At 41.7% G+C, this 15480-nt stretch overlaps 2 protein-coding genes and 1 long non-coding RNA gene across 3 annotated transcripts; 1 reads left to right on the top strand and 2 right to left on the bottom strand.

The window, feature by feature from the left end:
- Window positions 1-969: 969 nt before the first annotated feature.
- LOC128795952 (transmembrane protein 238-like) lies at window positions 970-6439 on the bottom strand. Its single transcript, XM_053957104.1, has 2 exons — window positions 6057-6439; window positions 970-3432 (listed from the first exon to the last, which is right to left on the bottom strand). The coding sequence occupies exons 1-2, from the start codon at window positions 6437-6439 to the stop codon at window positions 3423-3425; spliced, it is 393 nt and encodes a 130-aa protein (XP_053813079.1). The 3' UTR covers window positions 970-3422.
- Window positions 6440-6553: 114 nt separating this feature from the next.
- On the top strand, window positions 6554-9492 carry LOC128795953 (uncharacterized). Its single transcript, XR_008433676.1, has 3 exons — window positions 6554-6774; window positions 7873-8010; window positions 9272-9492. It is a non-coding gene; the product is annotated as an uncharacterized LOC128795953 (long non-coding RNA).
- On the bottom strand, window positions 8487-13196 carry RSL1D1 (ribosomal L1 domain containing 1). Its single transcript, XM_053957103.1, has 9 exons — window positions 13088-13196; window positions 12836-12975; window positions 11979-12117; window positions 11254-11402; window positions 11012-11113; window positions 10329-10422; window positions 10116-10244; window positions 9165-9371; window positions 8487-8924 (listed from the first exon to the last, which is right to left on the bottom strand). Exons 1-9 carry the CDS (start codon window positions 13121-13123, stop codon window positions 8580-8582), a joined length of 1341 nt encoding a protein of 446 aa, XP_053813078.1. The 5' UTR covers window positions 13124-13196; the 3' UTR covers window positions 8487-8579.
- Between the last annotated feature and the right edge of the window lie 2284 nt (window positions 13197-15480).

The following is a 15480-nucleotide window of genomic DNA, read 5'->3' as shown; positions in this document are numbered from 1 at the left end:
CGCGGCGCTGCCCCCGCCCGCCGTGGTGCGGGCGGACCGAGGCCGCCGGGCAGAGGCACGGCGAGGGCGTTTCTCGCCCCGTACGCGGGGATGAAGCCGGGCAAGAGGAGCGGGAAGCTCTACTCTCGTCACCGTTCCGGTTTTAACACTGACTCCCGGTAGCGCTCCCAGCGTCCGGGGTGCGTGAGCAGAAATCCAGATTTATCCCCAGGGCCGTGGTGGAGCGATCCCATCCCGGGATGGTTCATAAGCGAGCGCTCCCCGACCTCTTGGGCAGCTTGCCGTGAGCAGTGGGAGCCGAGGGCAGCCCCTCACAGCACAGGTAACACCAAGGGCATAGCCAGCCTGGGTTATCAGCTAAAAACTGCAATCCGAAGGGATAAACTAAATGGTGCAAACAACTTAAATGAGATTAAAAAGGGCCAAGAATCTGCTCTAAACAAAGCGGAGTTTGACCTTGGGAAGTAATAATGGATTTCCTAGAACAGAGGCACAGGAACGTCAGTGAGACGACTGGATGTCTTCATCCTCCTCCCTCTGTAGGCTGGGTCTATGTTAAAGCACCAGTCATTAAACAAAATGTGTTACTGACTTTTCTGTGTCAGAGCTAGTAACTGGTTTTGCTCCTGAAAGACTGTATACACACGCAAATTCTGCTGCCAGAGCAACCCGGGTAAGTATGAACAGAGACCTGCATTTCTTGTGTAGTTCTTCAGTAACATCCAATCTGCTGAAAACTTACTTTGGCCGAATGTGTATAATTTACTTCACCCACTCACACAAACTAGCTACAGCAACACGTGCCATTATTTGACCTTAGCCCTCTCAACTTTGTATACACTTATGCTTCTTTTCTACACAAACTGGTACTGTAATAATTATGTCACTCCCAACAACTCTCACAAGTTACATCAAACAGATTTTTGTAGGCATTACTAATAATTTAATCTTTCCCCGATGATGAAGATATTCCCATTTAAGTAGACACTATATATCACATGAAATCTTCCATTAGATGCAGTCCATGTTTAAAGTCTAACAAGCATTTAATCCATCTACATAGTTAGAAGCTGGAAGTTGGTATTTTTCCTTTAGTGGAGTGTAGGATGACATTTTGAGCTAGTTTTAAGACTTAACTAGCAAAAGACTTCTGTAGCCACCCTTCTGGAAGTAGTTTGGTTCTTTGTGATTTTGCCTAAGATTTTAAACAGCATGCACAGGACTTCCCTCAATGGCTAGAGGAATTCTTTTAGCTGTACAACTCTGTTCACGTAACAGCAAGCAGTCCTAAACGTGTCCAAGAGCTTCCTTCCAGTTAACAATCTAAAAGTTCTTTGAATGGACTTTGTGCTGCATTGAAAAGAGCTGATAAGGAAACTAAAATAGTGTTAAATATTTGTTAATGTGTAACTGCAGATGATTCCCAGTTTCTGTTTAGTATTAGCCTTCCTGGTTTAGAAGGCAAATTGATTGCGTGAAACAGTAATTGGATGCATTTTCAAAAAGAAACTAGTTACAATACTTACAACAGGTATCACTGCTCCACAGCAAGACCTGTCTGTCTCATTGTTTGGACTCACCATCTCAGTAACCTTCTAGTGCTTTAGTGCTTTTCTGTGCTTCACATCCTCCTTAACTGATGGATCAGCTCCTATATTTCATTTTTAAAACATATACTATTCATACTAGTAAACTAGTTGGAATTCCACGTAACTTTTGAGTGAAGTTGCACTCTAGCTGCCATCTTATGCAACAATCATTAAGTACTGCTATTGGATTTAAGATTAATTACATTGTAATATACAAGGAAAGCAAAGGCCTGCTCAATTCACTCTAGCAATTACTATTGCAACACTTGAATAAGAAAATTTTGGTTTTCACAGACTAAGTATGTGAACAACATATATGAGTTTGGGCTTAATTTATAGCTACTAATAATCATTCCACTTATTAAACACTGTATCTCATAATTCACTTTATAAGTGAAACTATGGGGAATCAGAAAAAGCATATCTTTCTGTTCAGGAAAAATGAAATGAAAAAATTATTGCAAATGAAAACTGATCTACAGGTTTTAAGGGAGGAGCTTGTTTGGTTTTTTTAATCAGGCCATTGTAACACTGCAGTGGTGTCACATTGCAGTTCCATTAAAAGCAGGAAACAAATTGCATACACCTCCTAAAAACTGCAGATAGTAAAGGAGAAATCACATTTCAGACCTTTAAATTTAGTGTTCTTCTGAATTTGTTAAAATATAGAGAATTTGGAAAACATTTAAAAATGAGAATATGCAAAGAAAATAAGTTACTCCAGTAATTTTACAAGAAAACACTGAAAGACATTTCAAGAGTTCATAAGGAAGTACAGCCACAGTGTCCTTAGTAAATATTTTCCTTAATTCCACCTCTAGTATTCAATGAGGTGTGGCATAGAACAATTGTGCATTGAAATTTTAAGACCTACCAGTATTTGCTGATGGTGGCACCAAACTCTTAGTGTTACTTCAAAACCAGAACAACTCCTGAGGAAATTCTCCACAGAATTTTATCATTAGCACAGTTTTAGGTATCACTAGCATTAATATAAATCTTTTTCCAAGTACTGTTTGTTAATGTTTTACAATGCCTTGGAGTACTTGTTAATCACCAGGGTTTCTTTTGGTCATGTTCCCTCTCTCAAATGCTTCAGCATTAGGAAAATAATTTCCAACGTCACTGGACTAAAAATGACTCTTGCAAGTGTCATCATATTACATCATTTGTAACTACAAAGAATGTACTTGTATGCCAACATCACTGGTGTTGTCTACTTATAAACTCTCAGATTCCAGGTTATTTCAGAATAACAATGACACTTTTTACAAGAGACCCTACAAATTGTGTATTTACTATTTACTATAAACAACTTCTACTACATTTGCAGCTTTGCATCAACAGTTTAATATAGACATTTTAAAAGCACCCTTACAAACAAAAGTATTGCACTGGCATTATAAAAATTCACAGTAAGTTTAACTTCCAGACCTTGGTAAAAAACAGTGCAAGAGCTTTTCATTGTGCAAGAGCTTTTTATCCAAACCTTTTAGGTTATTGAAAATAATAATTAAAACAAAACAATAAAACCAACTATATGACAAGCTGCACTGATATTTCAGTGAATCAGGTTCAATTCTCTTTAGCTTTCATTTCTCAAAAAGACTTTGTGGGATCTTTTTTCACCATTTCAAAGCAGATCCAGTCCAACACTGAAATAGGTGCTTTTGGCAGCTATATGGCTCCACATGTCCATTTTATGGAGAGTCCACAATCTTGCAGAGGTTATTCCACAATGAGAGAATCCTACTGTTTTGAGTAGGGAATCTCTTTCCATAATTTGCAGCATTTCCCCCACTTTTTGGGGCAGTAACGTCAGTAGTCGTGTCTTCAACAGATCCTGAAGATAACACATGAAGAAAAGGTTACTCCAAAATAGACTTAGAACAAATGGCCATATAACTCTAAACTGTTACTTAAGGTAAATCTTAAAAGTACTTTTCCTCATATTTAACAGCCAATTGGGACCCAAAGAAAAGATCCATTAAGTCACCAGCCCATCTCCAATAGTGGCCAAGTGTGATGTCTCAAGGAAGGCATAAAAACATGGCACACAAGTAATACCTCCTCAGGATATCAACTGCCACTGACTGCCACAGGTCTTCCTTAGCCAAACATCTTCTCTTTATATCATCATATATCTTTTGCTTTGTCCTTTGCATTTTTGAATCAGTAAATTTTTACCTGCCCCACTGTCCCATGTCAGGTAATCCCATACTTCAATTACATAGCACATGACAGTTTGTTCCTGCTTTGCCTTGGAAGGCAAGCACTTCATACCTTTCCCATAGTGACTGCATAGACTTCTAGAACACTTTATATTCTGCATCTCTTTTCAGGCTTGAGGATCCTAATTTACTCGTTATTCCTTTAATAGAAGCATTCCATATCATGGGAATTCTCACCTTTCTCTACTGTATATTTTTTAAGACAGGAAATCAGACCAATGTGCAGTATTCCTTTCATAACTTCAAAAAGTTAATGCTCCAGGTTTCCAAATGGCCAGTAAAGAGAGACTGTTCGGAGGTTTTTTTGTTTGTTTTGTGGTGGTTTGTTTTTAGGATTTTGGTTTTGTTTTGGATTTTTTTTTGTTTGTTTCTGAATGTGTGTGTGTGTGTGTGTGTGTGTGGTGGTGGTGGTTTTTTTCCTCCTCATCCAGGCAATATCTGCCCAAACATGTTCAACCCGTTTGGTTAAGTTCATAAATATCTCCTGATGGGGAGAGGATTTGGTCTATCAGCAAGGAATGACCTGATTCAGACAGTTGTTTACGAGAAGTTCTAAAATACTTTAGGTGAACTTACTTCAAAAAGGAACTCTAAATTATCTTGTTATCCTTTGTTTCACCTTGCAAGTAAGAGTTTATGTTCCAATATGTAACATAACTGCTGTACACCCCCTGTTTTGGTTTTGGTTCCTTCTGTATTACCATTACTGAAGTTTGTTTACTGTAGCAACAGAAGCTGCTGGGATATCTTGTACTAAATATATATATATATATATATATATATGTATGTATGTATATCCCTATAGGACATAAAAATCTAATTACAATTAGAAATAAGACTTGAAATATTTCAAAATAGTGGTTAACTTTCACTACTAGGAGTTCATTAAAACAGAATCCATATCCATGTACACACATTGCATCTACAGAGATAGCAGATTACTGAGCTCAATACCTGCAATTGCCATGATCTTTAGATGGAATGGTTCTGCATAGTCATTTATTAATGCAAATCTTTCCCTGCAAATGTGGACCTGCCAATTTTAGACCCCTTTCAGAAAAAAAGAGGTCTGAAAATAGAATGGCTCATTTTCAACAGCCTGTTTTTTAATTGCAGGTGTGGTTAATAATAAACTAAAGAACAGTAACAGTCTTTGAAAAGTTGTGTTGCTGCTGTTCTTTTCTGCCTCCTACAAGTTTTCTATTAAGGAATAATTATCTATACTCAATCTCCCTATTGTTAAAACTTTCTCTCAAGAAAAATTTCATAGGTTTCATGAAAGAAGACGATTTCCACATGAACTTCTCTGTAAATCAACAGTGTCTTCAGAATTTAGTTTCAAGGAGAAGCAGGAAAAGCTGATCTTGTACATAGTGAATCAGAACAGCAAGATGTTTAGAATCCTTGAATAGTTCAAACAGTACAAAACTGTGTTTACAGTTCCTTCAATAGAGGATTTTACATAGTGAAGACTTGACTTTTTCCCCCCCACACAGTTTCAAGGCAGTATGCACACTTTTCTTCCTAAATGAATATGTCATATAAATGAACATACTAGGATATTTTGAAAAGCTTCATGTTCTTCAACCATCCTTTGAAATAGGACTGAGACACTTCCTTTACACATCAGGTATTATCACATCTTTTCTAGATTACTGAGGTTCAAGACAAACAGTTTAACTGATGGTTGCATTTATGAGTTTCAACCTCTTACCTACAGCTCTGCCCTCAAGTTAAGTCCAAGTCAGCGTTTCACCTTTCTTGTTCTCCAATAAAGCAACATTTCACGGTGCTAACGAGGGGGCTTCCCCTCCCAAGAGCTCATATGGAATAGTGGTTAATGGTCATTTCTGGCAGCATTTGGTTGCTGTGAGGACCAGTTCAGAGCGCCAGGGCTCCTGTGCTGCTCTCTGGCAGCGGCTCTCCGCATGCCAGCTCTACCACACTCCCCGGACTTCACTCCTGCTCGCCTGTCCCGTTCTCAGACGGCTACAGGAAGTGTCTTCCCCGCCTAATCCCATTTGTGCAATCTTTCCCACTCGTTTTTTTACCACCTGAGCTGAGAAAGATTCCCCACTACTTTTATTTAAGACGTGTCAGCTGCGAGCAGATGGTTTAACATAGCAGGTGTTAAACCGAATCTCGGGCAAAAGAGCTCTCCCAAGCTCTGGCCAGTCAAAGCTCACAGCCGGACTCCCCTCGCTGGCCCGTCCCGGGGTCCCATCCCGGCTCTCACCTGCCGGGCTCGGCGTGGCCGCGGGCGCTCCCGGTGCGCTGCAGCTCCAGGTCGGCGGGGCGGGCGGGGGCGAGCGCGGCGGTGAGGCGGAGGCTGAGGCCGTTCACCAGCCGCCGCAGCAGCGTGTCCCCGCGGCCCTTGGGCGCCGACAGCCCCACGTCGTCCCGCAGCTCCTCGGGCGGCACCTCCAGGTTGCCCGCGTACCAGAACACCCACCAGACCAGGCTGAGGAAGATGCCGATGCCGCCCGCGTAGATGAGCAGGTCGGAGAAGAACACGTCGGCGAACACGCCGGCCAGCAGCACCGCCAGCCCCACCGCGTCGAAGGCCAGCGCCAGCCAGAAGGCGGCCACGCAGCGGCCCAGCCCGCCCGGGGCCGCCATGGGGAGCGGCGCCACCGCCGCCTCGGGCCGCGCGCACCTGAGGGGAGGCGAGGGCGGCGCCCACCTGAGGGCAGGGCCGGGCCGCGCCCTCCCCCTCGCGGCAGGTGCCGGCCACGCCCCCCACGGAGGGGACGTCCAGGCCACGCCCCCCGCACCTGAGGGCAGGTTCGGGCCGCGCCTCTGCCCCCGCAGGGACGGCGGGCACCCTCACACCCCCTCAGCGGCCCCGCCGAGCCCCCAGCCCGCCGCCGTGCGGCTCGAAGGATGATCCGTAGCGACCGATGGCACTTGGGAGCTGAGGCCTCTCTGCGAGTAGTGCTCGCTACCGTTCCGAGGTGAGCCGGACACAGCTGGGCCCGCTCAGCTGCTCCAGCTGAGGCATTGCCACCTCGGGCACCCTAGAAGGGAGGCACTTCAAAAGAGGGGTCCGCAGACGGACATGCACTTCGTTCATCTCCGCACTTGCAAGGGGAGGCAAGCTGGTCACAGACAGCAGAGATCTGCAACACAGTTACAATGTGCATCTGCAAATGCACATAAACCCCTTTAACTGTGCTTGAGGAGGCTTAAAAAGAGCAGTTGGAATACGAGTTCAGGTTGACAGACAGGAAACAAGTTGTCAATGCAGGATGTAAAATTCAGTAAGTAAGAGTTATGTAAAAGGCAAGACACATATTCCAGTTCACCCTTGTGTTAATGACCTGATACGTATCTTTTTACACTCCCAAGTCCTCAAGCACAGGAACTATATTTAGATGTAGGATCTCCTGTACCTGCTCTCACAAGGGCCATATGTCTAACACCTTATTTAATGATGGGTAAGCCATCTAGAATATCAAGCCAACTAGAAATATCAAGCCAACAGGAACCATGACTAGGCCTAACAGAATAGGTACCTTCCACATTTTAGTGGAAATAGTGTGCATTAAATGACACTGCTGCTACTCTGCCAGTAACAGTGAGTGCTATTGGTTTACTGGGATTACTATCATAGCTTTTGGTTCACAAAATAGCTGAAAAGTTACAAAAAGGCAGGGTTGCAAAAGGGTCAAAAAGAGTTGACACCACAGATCAAGCAGAATATTTTCATATTCTTATTTAGCACCCACTTTCTTTCTAGGTAGCCAATATCTTGATAAGAGGATGCCATAAAAAGGAGATGTGGTAGGGTTTTTTGAATGACAAAGTAGTTACTTCCTGTTGATTAATCTTGTCTCTTACCACCTTTTTCCTATTGGGAGTTTTTACCACTAGGACTTTTCAACACAAATCTGCCTCATATTCTCACTCTGCAAAGGACAAACAAGTTATCATACAGAGAACAACTGGGCAGTCGTGTAAAATTTCAAATATATCACCTTTCAGTCCTGAAGTATGTATTTCCAATATATCACCTTTCAGTCCTGAAGTATGTATTTTTCATGTCTTAACAGGACAAGTTCACCTGGCTGGCGCAACTGGAATTCACACAGCCTTTGTCTTTCTTCAAATGGAAGAACAACAGGTCTGTGACCATCATGCAGGAATGTTCTCAACTATTCTGGCAGCAGAAATAAAGCCCAAAACTGAAGGTAACATTTTGCTTGATGTTGTAAAATATATATACGGTTAAAGCAAAATTGTTGGTGCCTTTTTAACTCACAAATACCTTAGGTAAAAACAGCTAAAAATTACAATGTGGGGCTTGGTATCAGGCTGCTAAGTCAGATATCTGCAGTAACAGCAATCGCTGTCAACCTGTCTTTATTATATTGAACAATTTTTTTAAAAACTGTAGCAATTTTTTCACCTTTAAAAGCACATGCAGATTTCTGCTCTTGGCACGCATGCTTCTTGCTTCAGAAAGACAGCATTTATTAAAATATTTCTCAGACTTTTTTCCCCTGGGATAGACCCCTCTCTTCCTTTTGACACTTGAAAAATTTGAGTATTTTTGGGGCCATCGCCTTTTTGTACTATCACCATTTATTTGTACCAGCTTGTAAATTAGAAGGAAACCAATGAGTCATTACAGATTTTGATAAAAAAAAAAGCTCTTGGGATCAGATTTCCTAAGAAGGTATTTTACTTCATCAATAAATTTGTTTACTGAAAATAGACCATGGAATGACGATACAAAACATGATACAACAGACAACATTCACGCTGACTGCGGCACACGCACCTTTTTGCGTGCCTGCTTCTGTGATTTTGAAAACTTCCTGGCTGACTGTATCAACTTGCCAGCTTTGGGTGTTGCAAAAGACTTTGCTTCAAGGTTTTTTGGAGCCTTTTTCATGTCTTTTTCTTTTATTGCTTCCTTTGGCTTACTGACCTGCTTGGCTTTTTTCTCTTTTGATGCCATCTGCAAGTTTGCACAGTCTTCTGTAACATCAGGTTTTGATTTTGGAGTATCCACCACTAGAGATTTTTTCTTTCTCTTACCAAGGGGTGTTTTGGCTTTCTTGCCCAAATTATCACCTTTTTCTGGACTTGGGCCCATTTTCTGTATTTAACACAAACAAAAAAATTACCATTCCACCCAAGAAACATATTTCCTGTTTTTCAGGAAGAAAGATCAGTGAAAACCATTACAAATGACAAATACTTTCAACTCAATTGCACCCTAGTCTACTTGAAGTGTGCTAACACATACTGTTCCCTAAGGAGCAATGAACAATTTAAACAGTTCAAAATCTTTAGTTTTAACTGAAATGCAAGTTTCTCAATATTATTCAACAATTACCTTCAGGTCAGCTGAGCTCGTTGTTTGTATAGGTACCAGTTGTGGAATTTCTTCATCATCACAATCACCTGCTTCTTGGACTATTTCTGTCTTTTCTTTTGTCACAGGCTCCTGGGTACCAGCAGCAGCTTTACTTTCTGTTGTCACAGTGACGTGACTTGACTTCAGTTTTTTAGCTGTCTTCTTCACCTTCTTGGGTTTTGCCTTCTAGAATTAATCAGAAGTACATCTCAGACAAATCCTCATACCATTTCTAAATGTATAATAATTGTTTTCATGTCGTTAAAAATTAGATGGTGTAGCAACATTAAAGACTTTTACATATGGATGATTAGTCCAGGTCTATTGAATAAAATACAAAAAAATGCATTATATGCAGAAGTTTACTATAAATAGCTCACAACTATAGTAACGTCAACCTTAAAGTCTCTAAGTTGAATATGCATGGTCCCAATTTAATTTCAGACAAATGAATATAAACAGAACAGTACAAAGGAATAGCCAATTATTATTTTTTAACAAGTATGAGCTCCTCCTATATACACAAATATACGAGACTGAGAATTATTCAGATGCCACTGATTAACCAACAAAGAACAGATGTGAAATCTGAACCCACGTATGTTAATGAGCGTATTTTCAGAAGGCAAATACGGATAAACAATAAAAGCAAAGTTCTAAGAATGAATCTCAGCTCCCTTGAGTTTAGGTCTAGAAACACTTTATTTATTTCCTGTTTGCTTTAAAACCTGTAAGGGAGTTTCCATAATTTCTTATTGTTACTGAGTATTTAAAGCACTGAGGCAGGAGTGTCTACCCAGTAGTAGAAATAAAAACCTGGGATCAGTTTCTAATGCATTTAAACCCAACATAATACACAAAAGGAAAACAAAGAACTAGAACTAAATGTACCTATTTAATTTATGCAAAGTTTGAAAAAATTTTGGTTACCTTTACTTCATTTTTCTTGAGAGATGGCTCTTTGTCAAGCTCATCCAGGTTGGAGATATTTGCAGTAAATATTGGGAGTGCAACCGATTTAAGTGTTTTGAGGTGAAGAATTTTTACATTTTTCCATTTCTGCAAAAACAAAACCAGTATATTATGTAAAAATAAGGCTGAAGTATGAACCTATTTGTCTGTAATGCAGTCAATCAGCAGTACCTTTGGTAACTTGTTAGCAATCACTTTTGCTGCTGCAATGATATTCTCAAGTATCTCATCCACTTTCATCCCAGTGTGACCTATGCGTGTTGTACTGAAAAAAGAAACGAATAATAATTCTATATGGACAAATAAACTTATTTCAAGTTACTTATTTAGTTTAGGCATACCCAGAAATGCAAAAAGCCCACTTATCTGCAATAATCATAAAGAAGGGATGGCTACAGCAGAAATCTTTTGTGATAACAGAAGGGATTCACCTGTATTCATCTTTCCATATTTGGATACGCAACTTCTGCCTTATATTACAAGGCATTACTACCAATTCAGATCCTTTCAGATATACAATACATGAAAAAATCTTATTACAATAGAATATTTTGGAAATACAAAAATATTATTAAATTAGATTAAACCTAAGATTGTACACGCGCTTTGACAGTGACAGGTGCCTAGAAATTCCTTAGGTAAAAGGAAAAAAGAGACAAAACCCTTGAACTTCACAGTAGAACTTAAGCAGAACTACTAATTTAACTATACAGGTAAAGGTTCAAAATGCCCCCCATTTGGAATGACCCTTAACATCTTTTATTCACATACTAAAGGAATAAAAACTCACTTAAAAGTCCTACAGTTAGGATAGAACCATCCTTCAAGTGATGTATTAATCTATTGGTACTTACTAACAGCACCCTTTGTTGTTAACTGGGAGTGTAGTCCCTTGGATATGTTTTTCTAGTTCCTTGGCAAGATCTTTGGCTTTCAGGTTTACAGATAAAGGTGCCCTAAAACAGAAAGGGAGCGGGGTAAAAAAAAAAAGGAAATAATTAGAAAACCCAAAACAAAACCAATTCCTCCATTACTAAGAAGAATCTGATCTTAAAGAGATAATGCAAGAATGGATTTCCAAAGTTTAAAGACCTACTTTTTCTTTGCATAGAAGTGTTTTCCTAGATGTGAGGGCAAAAGCCTTCTAATTCGGTCATCAGACAGAAAGAGATCAAAACTGTTCAGGAGGCGCCGCTTCGCTTCAAACATTTTATACTCCTTTTTGAGGGTTTTGTACGAGATGATCTGCAACACAAGCACCCGTTTAGTCCCTGCTGCTGAAAATGTAACCTGAAATGCTTCTCAGAACTGCGCAGATTAAAGCTGCAGAACTGATAGTCCATCACAGTGCGTTCTTTTAGAAAGCTGAACACAATCAAAAAGTATCCATTTCCTACTGTTTTAAAGAATCAAAAAAATATGGATCTCTTGCATAGTAACTGCACATCACAAAACAGAACTCGTGTACATGAAAAACATCTAAATCAAGGTTAAATATAACAAGTTGTTATACAGTTTTATTGTTGGTGGCATAGATAATCAAATGTTGTGAGTTTTCCTGGTTGGTTACTCAAACTAAATATTGAACATTTATCTAGAAATTGTATCTGATTACTGAAAATCCCGTTTCAAACTGAAGAAATTATTCCAAGTAAACTTTGTGGTTTAGAAACACCACAGTATGAGTAGTGAGAAAAATCTTACTAGAGTATGTGAATGAGAATTAGAATATTAGACAGCAGAAAATACTACTTGTATTCTTTTTGGTGATATAAAAGGAAAGAAATGACAGTACTGTCTTATATCAAGGACCTCCCTTACCTGGCTAATACTTCTGATCCCATTCCGGAGTAAAAGTTTCTTGTATAGATTTTCAGTCTGTTCTGCTGATAAATTTGGTTCATCCTTTGTGAACAGGCAAACGTCAGCTGTTTCTGGTCGAATGCCATGGGGCAGTGGTCTACAATAAGAATATGAGATGCATAAAAAATGTCTAATAAGAGAAAGAAGTTTTCCCCAGAACTAGGACTACATTGGAGATCAGTACCCTTTAACAACACAGAGCAGTGCCTGTATTTACACTTTGTTAACTACTAAATATTCTCAGTGGAACCTACAGTTGATAAGCATACAGAACTGTAAAAGTGAAATCATGGAACACCACGGCTCCAGTCAGATAGAAAGCAGAATCCTCTATCCTGCCAGCAGCCCTTACCACAGAGGTCCTCATAAACAGATGTAAACTTTCTCAATGTAGTGCAGCTACAGCCTAAAACAAGACTTCTAATTCATATTCAGGTTTGGTTATCTAAAGAAACAAGAAGTATTACTTATGATTTGGTGGTGGGTCAAGACAAAGAAAGTGATTCTAGATATAGAAATAGATAACACCTACATATTTTCCAAAGCTAAAGGACTGAAAGTCACATACCCGGTAACTGGCAGCCAACAGAAACAGTATCCTCTGCGCAAAAAGCTGGCACAGCCCAGCTTCCAGTTATACCAAAACTGGGGGTAAAGCAGCTTCTGACCCGGCAGTTCTTAGTCACGGCACAGAAGCTCCCGGACAAGGCCGTGGCAGTCAAACCCCTTAAGCTCAAAATCTACAAAGTGTTCTTTTCCAAGCCAAAGGACACGAGCAACCCCTGTAACCACGCGGCCGGATATCAATGTCTTACATTCTGATGACTTTTGCCACCTGCGGGACCTTCCACACCGTCACCAGTAGATGGACGCTCTCGCTCTCGTTGAGGAGCAGCGCGTCTCCCTTGGTCTTTCTTCTGGAGAAAGCCAAGAGAGCCTCCACCGCCTTCTTCACCTGCAACGGCACCACAGCGGCAGCAGCCGCAGGTCAAGCCCGGCCCGGCCGCGCTCCCGCCTGCCCGGCTCCCCGCAGCCCCCGGGCGCGCTCCAGGCGCTCGTCCAAATACCTGGGCACGGTCCAACTGTTCCCTGCCGCTCGCCATGGGCCCCTTGCTGCCGCCACGTGCGGCCTCCGCGCCTGCGTGCGCGCCGCTTTCCGGTGCACGGCGGGGCCCGTCCGGGGCGGAGCCCGCGTGGGGCGGGGCCGGGGCCCGCGGGGCGGTCGGTGCTTTCCGCTCCTGCGCCCGGCAGCGGTTGCGAGCTCGGGGCGCGGATGCTCCCCGTGTGCGGTGGGCACGAGCTGTATGTGCGGGCGGCTTTGCCCCAGCAGGATCGCGGGCTAACCGGACTTGGAGCAGAGTTCCGGAGGCCGCCAGTCCATCCCGCTTCGGCACCAGGGCCAGCCGGAGGTCAAGCCGGGTTGCTCAGGGTTGTAGCCACCGTGTCCTCACGTTTAAAAGCGTTTAGTCGGAATCGCCTTGTTTTATTGATGGTGCTCTCCTAGTCCAACCCCTGATGCTGCTGCCCCCCTTTGCTTCCAGAGGTGGCTCGTGTTTAGCCTGCTGTGCTCCTGGCGTTTCCCAGCACAGCTGTTGCCCAGCCAGTCATTTCCCAGTCTGTGTTTTGCAAGGGGCTGCTCCTTCCCAAATGCAGGTTTGCGTTTGCCTTTTTTGCGTATTGACGGGTTTGTGTTGCCGAGTCTTTCCGGCCTATCTCGGTCCCTCTGTTCATGAAGGTAGTGATTGGTCCCAAGTTTGATTCCCCCTGCAAATTTGATGTGGCCATGCTTCAGGTCACTGTTAGAGATACTAAATAGAACGTGGCCCAGGATAAATCCCAGCAGTACTCCATTTGTTTCTGGCCTTCAGGTGGAGTACAAGCCATTATCTCTGCCTTCCAAGCCCTGTTATTTGAACAGTGGTTACCATCTAGTTGGCCACCGAGCACACCATCACGTTTGGGAAGAATTGAGCATGTTCTTCAGATTCCTTCTTTGAAGACTATCCCTGATTTTACTTCCTGTATTTCTGTCCTCTTGCACTGGAGTGCTGTCATAAGTTTCCTGTTTAGCCAGGCTAGTCTCCTGATAGATGTACTTGTTTTGCTGAGTATTCAGGAGGGAGTGTTTGTATGATTGGTGGAGGTTGTCCTTAAAGACCTGCTGTCAGATTTCCTGAGCTCCTTTGCCCTTAGAGCTGCCTCCCATGGGATCCTGCCCACTGGTTCTCTGAATAAATCAGTCTTTCTCATGGACTCCAGGGACTGTAGTCTGCTGCTCATTTTCCTCATACACTCTGTCTTGAACATGGCTATTTCCGAGTCACTACCGTTGGAGCAACCACTGATTATCACGTCAAACCATTTCTTCCTCGTGTGTGACTAATAAAGGCAGAGCTGCTGCCTCTCTTGTTCAGTTTAGAAATGCATTGACTGACTACATGGAAATAGCTTAATTGCAGAATGCTTATTCCATTGAGTTCCATGCTGGATAAGTACATTGTTCTGAGATAAAATCTAGCCTGGAATTATTTTGGTCTCATTCTCACAATGCTGTGTGTGTCCTGGCAGCTTTGGGTTGTCTGCATTTGTCACACAGGTAAGCTGCTCTCTGGATAACACAGCTATGCATAACCAGGGCTTAAATATGTATGAGATTAGGAGTCTTAGTCATTCACTCTTCTCTAGACTTTTTCCTGCTCTCTGCCTTTCTATGTATAGTTTTTTTCCTTCTCATCAGATGTCTTCCAGCATAATTTGTTGCTCCATTAGTGTGGCCAGTGCAAAGAGAAACTAAAATACCCTAGTTTCTTGGCAACTGCTTTATGTAGTGGTTTATATTTTCTTTCTGCTGGAGCAATATTAGAATAGTTGATGGCATCAAGACTTATTCAGACAGGAAAGAACTATACAGACATACACTGATTTTAAAGAGTAAAAAAAAAAAACATCCTGGAAAATGGAATTTTTCCTTTCCTATTGTGTTTTTTTAATAAAACCAAATAAAAACAAAAAAGGAACTGGGTAAGAACTGTCCTATGTTGCCATGTTGTATGAAGTACTGATTAGAGAAATTACTGAAGGTGAGGAACATGCAGGGTAGCCAAGGAAGGCAGACTCATTAAAACCTTTTCAGTACTGCTGGAATTTATGTATGTGATACTAGCTGTGGTGCTGTATATTCTGTCTATTAGCCTTGCTTCTATCTTTGCACATTTTAAGGCAACATTTTAGGGTATTTTAATAAAACATTGACATATTAATGTGACATGTTAAAACAAAATAGAAAAAGTCAGATGACTGGAACATCTCTCTGAAAATGAGCCAGGCTAGTCATGTAAGGTATGATTGAACAGCATGTTTGAACACTGACTTTACTGGGTCAATATAGCATTAATAGGATAAAACTGCAGGGACTATTATTAGTGACTCAACTTTGAATTTTTCACATATCAGTCTCATC

This window comes from Vidua chalybeata, chromosome 16 (genome assembly GCF_026979565.1).
Source record: "Vidua chalybeata isolate OUT-0048 chromosome 16, bVidCha1 merged haplotype, whole genome shotgun sequence".
Classification (NCBI taxonomy): domain Eukaryota; kingdom Metazoa; phylum Chordata; class Aves; order Passeriformes; family Viduidae; genus Vidua; species Vidua chalybeata.
This window is presented reverse-complemented; position numbering and strand designations above follow the sequence as displayed.

What these genes read in the sequence shown, in the direction of transcription:
- RSL1D1 (XM_053957103.1), bottom strand. Translation starts at nt 13,123, where the DNA reads ATGGCGAGCGGCAGGGAACAGTTGGACCGTGCCCAG. An exon ending in GGATCAGAAGTATTAGCCAG is followed by an intron (nt 11,403 to 11,978) that starts GTAAGGGAGGTC and finishes CTTGTGTTGCAG; the next exon opens with ATCATCTCGTACAAAACCCT. An exon ending in CGAGCTCAGCTGACCTGAAG is followed by an intron (nt 8,925 to 9,164) that starts GTAATTGTTGAA and finishes TGTTAAATACAG; the next exon opens with AAAATGGGCCCAAGTCCAGA.
- LOC128795952 (XM_053957104.1), bottom strand. Translation starts at nt 6,439, where the DNA reads ATGGCGGCCCCGGGCGGGCTGGGCCGCTGCGTGGCCGCCTTCTGGCTG.